This window comes from Globicephala melas, chromosome 4, assembly GCF_963455315.2.
Source record: "Globicephala melas chromosome 4, mGloMel1.2, whole genome shotgun sequence".
In the NCBI taxonomy this organism is placed as follows: Eukaryota; Metazoa; Chordata; class Mammalia; order Artiodactyla; family Delphinidae; genus Globicephala; species Globicephala melas.
Window position 1 is genome coordinate 132,140,289 of NC_083317.1, and position 8,698 is coordinate 132,148,986.

The 8,698-nt window shown below is 33.5% G+C and overlaps 1 protein-coding gene across 4 annotated transcripts in view; it reads left to right on the plus strand.

The window, feature by feature from the left end:
* Window positions 1-4,662, plus strand: part of NPHP3 (nephrocystin 3) — a 50,436-nt gene extending 45,774 nt beyond the window's left edge. Inside the window, exons 25-28 of one of the 4 annotated variants that reach the window (XM_030873468.2) lie at window positions 2,196-2,321; window positions 2,907-3,022; window positions 3,608-3,784; window positions 3,977-4,662. In XM_030873468.2, coding sequence (XP_030729328.1) covers window positions 2,196-2,321; window positions 2,907-3,022; window positions 3,608-3,784; window positions 3,977-4,046 — 489 coding nt within the window. In that variant the 3' untranslated portion in view covers window positions 4,047-4,662. Of the gene's footprint in view, window positions 1-2,175; window positions 2,322-2,906; window positions 3,023-3,607 lie in introns of those variants that run through there. The other 3 variants (XM_030873469.2, XM_030873472.2, XM_030873473.2) reach the window with 3 other exon arrangements.
* The last annotated feature ends 4,036 nt before the right edge of the window (window positions 4,663-8,698 follow it).

The window sequence follows — 8,698 nt, forward strand, 5'->3', positions numbered from 1 at the left end:
GAAAACTGGACAGCTACATGCAAAAGAATGAAATTAGAACACTCCCTTACACCATACACAAAAAGAAACTCAAAATAGATTAAACACCTAAATGTAAGGCCAGACACTATCAAACTCTTAGAGGAAAACATAGAACATTCTTTGACATAAATCGCAGCAAGATCTTTTATGATCCACCTCCTAGATTAATGAAAATAAAAACAAAAATAAGCAAATGGGACCTGATTAAACTTAAAAGCTTTTGCACAGCAAAGGAAACCTTAAAAAAACAAAAAGACAACCCTCAGAATGGGAGAAAATATTTGCAAACAAAGCAAATGACAAGAGATTAATCTCCAAAATACACAGATAGCTCATGCAGCTCAATAACAAAAAAACAAACAACCCAATCCAAAAATCGACAGAAGACCTAAATAGACATTTCTCCAAAGACATACAGATGGCCAACAAACACATGAAAAGATGCTCAACATCACTAAGTATTAGAGAAATGCATATCAAAACTACAATGAGGCATCACCTCACACAGGTCAGAATGGCCATCATCAAAAAATCTACAAACAACAAATGCTGGAGAGGGTATGGAGAAAAGGGAACCCTCTTGCACTGTTGGTGGGAATGTAAATTGATACAGCCACTATGGAGAACAGTATGGAGGTTCCTTAAAAAACTAAAAAGACAACTACCATATGACCCAGCAATCCCACTCCTGGGCATATCTCCAGAGCAAACCATAATTCAAAAGGAGGTATGCACCCCGATGTTCATTGCAGCACTATTTACAATAGCCAGGACACAGAAGTAACCTAAATGCCCATCGACAGAAGAATGGTAAAGAAGATGTGGTACATATATACAATGGAATATTACTCAGCCATAAAAAGGAATGAAATAGTGCCATTTGTAGAGATATGGATGGACCTAGAGATTGTCATACAGAGTGAAGTAAGTTGGAAAAAGAAAAATATCGTATAATACTGCTTTTATGTGGAATCTAGAAAAATGGTACAGATGAACTTACTGGCAAAGCAGAAATAGAGGCACAGATGTAGAGAATAAACTTATGGTTACCAAGCGGGGAAGGGGAGGGTGGAACAAATTGGGAGATTGGGATTGACATATATACACTACTATGTATAAAATAGGTAACTAATGAGAACCTACTGTTTAGCAGCACAAGGAACCCTACTCAGTGATCTGTGGTGACCTAAATGGGAAGGAAGTCTAAAAAAGAGGGGATATATGTATAACTGATTCACTTTGCTGTACAGCAGAAACTAACACAACATTGTAAAGCAATTATACTCCAATAAAAATTAATATTAAAAAATAAATAAAAATATTATTTCAGACTTAACTGGTTTAGTTTTTAAAAATACATTCTAAATACAAATGCATTTGTCAGCACTCTAATTAGAACTTATTCTTCTGTTACATTTCAGAAGTTCTAAAATTCAACCAGGATTAGGTTTGCTGTGTTAAGCTACCAGAAACATAACGAATCACCCAAATGTTAGGGCTGAAGGAGGAGTCTCTTGTAGCTGGTTAAATGACCATTTTAATTTCATTCTTTCTTTTCTTTGCTTGCAATTAAATGTAACCATTCTTTACCATAGGGTTCTAGCCTGAGTGATATTTGGAGTGTTTATAGCTGTTCTCAAAAAAAAAAAAAAAAAAGAAAGAGAAGCAGAGAAGTCTGCTTTCATTTAGCACAGTTACAGAGTTAGACTGTATTTAGACTTTGTTTGTGGGAAACTTGCTGGTCCTCCTGTTACTGAAGTTGATGTCTTAGTATGAAGGATCCATAGTTGCTATTTCTGCCTAACTTTCAAGTAAAAAGAAAGAATAATCTGGAAAGGATTTGGTGGAAAACAAGTTCTTATTTTGATGCTATCTCTAAATTATGTACAGTAGCAAACATACTTTTTACTTCATCAGAAATAGTAATAATGGATGATCCTAAAGGACTTTCTGCGTTATCAAAGAAAATGTTTTCATATTCAGTGTAGCTGTACTTACATGTTCTATTTGATGTCAGTTGTCTATAAACTTAACCATTAAATTGGGAGGAAATGCTTCTGAACTTTTTTCCTCAAAATTACTTTTTCATAGAAAATTATATTTATGGAACAAGCTCTGATCAGAAAGTATTTATTGCTTTAATATTTTTGTTAGATTTCACTTTTGTTTTTTAGGGGAAACTTGACAAAGCTGTACCTTTGTATGAGCTGGCTGTTGAAATCCGGCAGAAATCCTTTGGCCCAAAGCACCCTAGTGTAGCTACTGCCTTGGTGAACTTAGCTGTTCTTTATAGCCAAATGGTAAGTTCCCACACTGTAATTCTTTATAAGTGAATGGTTTTAACGTATGAAATATAGGTAAACATGTATTAGATCTGGCACAGTAAAAATAATTAAAGGACATTTAGGTTATCTACTAATGTTCCCTTTAATACTTGAGAAATTATTGAAGTTATATTTGTAAGATAGTCCCTTCCTCTTAGTGTAAAACACTGAGTGTTTAGTTCATTGCATAGGCTTAGTTTTTTTAAATTCTGGAGACTCCCTACATCTCTATATCTAATATTGTTCTTAAGCTCTGTCATTTGCCTGTGATGAGTGAAAAACAGGTATGGTACCCTGTGGGCAAAAACAGGTTTGTGCTTATATAATTGGATTAATGTCATTGGATACCAAGCCGAGTCTAAAACTGAAGTTTCTGACTTTTTATTATACTGCTTCTCCCATTATTATTCCTAAATTAATCTGTTTATCCACATCTTGTAGGAGGATATTAACTTTTTAAAAGTGCTTATTACCCAAGTAGGTCAGCTTAGTCTAGAATACCTTAATAGTAATTTCAGAAACGCAGTGTGTTCAAGTGACCATTGTTTCTTTTTTAATAAGAAAAAACACATTGAGGCCTTGCCGTTATATGAAAGAGCATTAAAGATTTATGAGGACAGCCTGGGTCGGATGCATCCTCGAGTTGGAGAAACATTAAAAAATTTAGCTGTGCTTAGGTAAGAATTTTTCACTTTCCTCATGCAGCCAAAACCCCTTTTAAAACATCTTTGATTCATCATAGAGCACCACAAAATATTTATTGCTGATATGCTTTTTCTTGTAGTGGGAGGGGTTGTTTGGGGTTGATTTTTATACTTCAAGAGATACTGAAGTAATACCAGAGTGGAATGAAGGTGACATGATCTGTTTTGTAGAGGAGTGTATCACGGCAAATAGAGAAGGACGGTTTACATTTGCAGCTAACTGGCTCTAGGGTAATCTGGGCAATTTGCTGTCCTGAAAGCTGATTTACCATTAAGTACATGTTGATTTTTGCATTATGTTTATCTCAGGATGCTAACTTCCCTTAGCAGTTTCACTGCATCCATTACAACATAGTCTTAATGGTGCCCCTATGAGACACTTAACAGCACTAGACAGAAAGGAGAAGAGTTTGGGTATTCTGTTTTATTGGTCTGCCTGAATGAATGCACTGGAAAAAATGAGCAATTATCAACAACTTGTTTTTCTGTATTCTATAATATCATCTAAAATTGTTAAAAGGTTATAATCTCATTTTGAGAATTTTTTTTGTCTCAAAGCTATGAAGAAGGGGATTTCGAAAAAGCTGCTGAACTATACAGAAGGGCAATGGAAATAAAAGAAGCAGAAACGTCTCTTTTGGGTGGAAAAGCTCCTTCCCGACATTCATCAAGTGGAGATACGGTTAGCTTAAAAACAACCCATTCTCCTAATGTTTTCCTTCATCAAGGACAAAGGTAATAGCAGCAACTACAATTCATTGCAAATGCAACTTAGGATAAAATAATTAAGAAACATTTGGAACATTAGAATTTAAAACTTATAAAAATAGTTTTTAAGAAAACTTATTTTTGTGTGATTTAACTGATATTTGTATGAAATTGTATTGGACTACATTGAAGTTTGAGTCATGATTGTTTTGATTTTAGTTCTTTAAAAGAATTAATTTTCCTATTGTGTGGGAACCAAGGATGTAGACACATTAAAATCCTAAGATGACATGAAGAGTTGATCATGGAGAGTAGACTGGTCTCTGTTCTACAAGAGCTGGCAAAGCAGCCAAGACAAGCGGTTCAAGAATTCCGTGATTCTTCTCCTCTCTCAAGTTACTTTAGCCTCATCATTCCTCATCTTGCTTTTCAGCAGCAGTCTGGCCCAGTTCTCTACCTCAAAGAAAAGTTTCAAGGAGTAAAGGGATAATGTTGACGGAAAGTATGAATTGTCTTCTGTAAAACGAACTAGTAATAGGAATCTCTGACTGCTACGTTTTTTTTATTCTACCTTTTCATTCAGCAGATTGGGCCAAGCCCTCTGCTTTCCATGCTCTCTACACTGTATATTGTTTTTACTGTGTAGTATGTACCTGCACAATCTGAAGTCATTAATGCAGTAACAGGTCAAGCTCTTTGGCATTCTTTGACCTTTCCCAAAATATGGACATGACCTTCTTTCTTAAATGGCCTAAATCTATGTCTTCATTTATCTTAGACTCAAAGTAGTTGGCCATTTTATACTGAAAATTAAATATTTTTATAGATTTTATAAATATTGCCAATTTGGGATAATGTTTTGTACCATTTATGTATTTATATATAAATAAAATCTTCAATTTTAATACTTGTAAGATTCCAACATGTATTAATTGTAAAGGTGAAAGATGTAATAACCATATTTCACTGTTTTAGAATAAAAGTGGAATTTCAAGTTCTTTTTCCCACTCCAGTGTATATTGGGTTGGCCAAAAGTTTCGTTCGTTTTTTTCCGTAAGATGGATCTAATAGCACTTAGTTGTCTTTAACTTCATTCGTAACAATGTTGTTAAATTGTATGTGACAGCTATCATATCAGTGTGCATTTTAAAAAAGATTTATCAAAATTGGTGAATTTTTGTATAGCCATTTTAATATTGAAGATGGAAGAAAAAAGCAACATTTTCAGCACATTATGCTTTATTATTTCAAGAAAGGTAAAAACGCAACCAAAACGCAAAAAGGATTTGTGCAGTTTATGGAGAAGGTGCTGTGACTGTTTGAACGTGTCAAAGTAATTTGCAAAGTTTCATGCTGGAGATTTCTCGGTGGACTACGCTCCACGGTTGGGTAGACCAGTTGAAGTTGATAGGGATCAAATCGAGACATTAACTGAGAACAATCACATTATACCACGTGGGAGATAGCCGATATACTCAAAATATCCAAGTCAAGCACTGAAAATCATTTGCACCAGCTTGGTTATGTTAATTGCTTTGATGTTTAGGTTCCACATAAGTTAAGTGAAAAAAACCTTCCTGACCGTATTTTCGCATGTGATTCTCTACTTAAACGTAATGAAAACGTTCCATTTTTAAAACAAATTGTGACAAGCGATGAAAAGTGGATACTGTACAATAATGTGGAATGGAAGAGATTGTGGGGCAAGTGAAATGAACCACCACCAACCAAACCAAAGGCCAATCTTCATCCAAAGAAGGTGATGTTGTGTACATGGTGGGATTGGAAGGGAGTTCTCTATTATGAGCTCCTTCCAGAAAACCAAACAATTAATTCCAACAAGTACTGCTCCCAGTTAGACCAACTGAAAGCAGCACTCCATCAAAAGCGTCCAAAATTAGTCAACAGAAAACACATTATCTTCCATCAGAATAACTCAAGACTGCATGTTTCTTTGATGACCAGGCAAAAACTGTTGTTATAGCTTGGCTGGGAAGTTCTGATTCACCCACCGTATTCGCCAGACGTTGCACCTTTGGATTTCCATTTATTTCAGTCTTTACAAAATTCTTGTAATGGAAAAAATTTCAATTCCCTGGAAGACTGTATAAGGCACCTGGAATAGTTCTTTCCTCAAAAACATAAAAAGTTTTGGGAAGATGGAATTACGAAGTTGCCTGAAAAATGGCAGAAGGTAGTGGAACAAAAGGGTGAATACGTTCAATAAAGTTCTTGTTGAAAATGAAAAATGTGTCTTTTATTTATAATATAATAATACAAGAGGATTATATTTATATAATTAAGAAAAATGTTGAACATTACAAAAAAGACTAGAATGTTGTCAGTATTCACTGAGTAGTTTGCTCAACTTGAGCTTCAGTGACTCCGTAGGATTTTGGTTCATGTTCTCTAAGGCTTGGCTACTCAAGGTGGTCTGTGAACCAGGATCATCAGCGCCACATGAGAGCTAATTAATTCAGACAGCCTCTCCCCAGATTCATATGCACATATGTTTGAGAAACAGTGGTCTAATTCTAAGGCACGAGAGTGGTGACTTAAAAGAAATGAGGTAGGATCTTACAAAATGAGCATCATTCTTCCCCCTTCTGGGAGAAATTCAAGAGGGAAAAAAGAAGATAAATATAACCATAACACATCTTTCTGGTTATGGCCAGCTGTGAAAGGCACAAAGTAATTGAATTCACAAATATACTAGCTGTGAAGGGCACAAAGTAATTGAATTCAAATATACCAGACATTGATTTTAGAATTAATCTTTTAGAGTTTAAAATTTGATTATTTAGTGGTATAAGAAATTTAACACACTATAAGTAATATATTAAATTTAAATGGCTTAAACTTTAGGAAATAATCTGAGATTAATATTTTAGAAGAATCCTGAAAAAAGGAAAAAATAGCAAAAGAATAATATGCATTTCTTTCTTTGTTCCTATAAAATTTGGACATAAAAAATATACAAAAAGTGAAAACTTATATTATTCAAAGTGACTTTATGGTAAGTTTGTTGGGGGATGATGACTACTTCAAAAGGTTTAAGTTTAAATATAATTTAAGACTATATTTTTAAAAAAGGACTATATTTTGGTCTAATTATACTATCAACTCAAATGTTTTCATGTAGAATGCCTACTTAAAAAGATAAAAATAGCTGAGACAGTCATTTCTTTGTATTTGAGGTACTCAAATAGGATAATTATGTGCACATTAATATACACCTTTCACAATGAAAAATGTAGCTTTCAGACATTTATAAATCGGAATTGGTAGGCTCCAAACTATGGTAGTTATAATTTTCATTCATTAATACTTTACAGAAAGAAAAATATTAAAAAAAATGTGATGGGGTGGTCAAAGCTTCATTAATATTGTTAAATGTTTATTACATTTTTGGGTTGGTCAGTGTGTTTATAGGTATTCAGGGAGTAATTTTACATAAAGAAACGCATACTACATTACTTTTTTTTTTTACTATTTACATAAAGCATTTGAGTAATACCACAAATTAACTTCCCACTAACAATTAACAAGGGATTAAAGTTGAACATATTGTTTGTTTTACTGTAATTTAGAGCCTTTGTGCTAAGGCAATTTTGGGAGTGTTTCCATCTTTCACACTAGAAACAATAGTGTTATAAATCTGGTCAAGCACTATGGGTTTATTTAGTCATGTAAAATCCAGTGATGATTAATTTTTCATAGCTGCCTACATATATACAAGTTTTCATGGCATACAGATTGTCAAGAGAGCTCTCTAGGTTACAAAAGATACTTGTTACCAGATTTTTTCTGCTAAAATAATAACTTTAATGGAAGATATAAGACAAAAAAATTAGATAAGATTTGGTACAGTATAAGACACCAGCAGGGTACAGTGCCAAATTAAGAACAGATAAAAAAAGGTCTTTAGAAGATAGCAGGTTCTAATATGTATATGTATAACTGTTTCAATTTGTGTACACCTGAAACTAATGCATATTGTAAATCAACTATACTCCAATAAAAATTTTTTTAAAAAAGGATAGTAGATTCTAGCTATTTATCAAACTATATAAACTTATAAGTAAAAGCCTTACCAAATTAGTGTACCAGAGGTACCAAATTAGTATACCAAAGGAATGGGACTTAGAAAGACTGCATTTCTTTTTTGAAATTCAAAGCATCTCTAGAAACTAGAAAAGTTATTTTACAGATGACTACACGAAAAATTTAAACAACAAATGACCTACTAAGGCAACGTAAATATGTTTCAAGGCTAGAAAAACTATCCCCATACTTTCCTGACATCACTCTAAACATAAGAATCGCAGTATGCTAAAATCTCAAAGCTAATATATTAAACATATTTGATATTTGGGGCTTTCTGAAATTATTTTTAGAATTTTACTTTACAAGTGGGAAATGCACTTTTAATTTTTTAATGACATTTTCCTCCTAGACATAGAATTTAGACATTTATATCTTTTCAGAGCAAAAAAGTCATCAAAATAGGAGACTAGCATAGTACCAGCCTACAGATAATGGTTACACATGCAGGTGTCTTTATTAGTCTCCAAACCATTAGGAATTTATTTCCAACAACGTTCTCTAAGTCTTCATTATTTGTATGCAAAATCCAGAGAAAACCAGTTTATCAAATTACGATTTAGTGGTCACAATCAGGGAAAATACACTCTTCCCTGTGAAGAAATACATGTCAGTCATTGCAGAGGCAATTTAGACCTCTTTTATTGTCTGTTAACCAGGACAAACCTTTGCCAATGTCTAATTACCCACGGAATCAAATTCAAATAAAATAAAGTATTAGAAGGTAGCCCATATGATGGGTATAATTTAGATGATCTTAGCCTAAATTTATCTTTTGCTCAATAAAGCACACTGACTCAGATATATGTTCCATAGATGATATGCTTTTTCTTAATC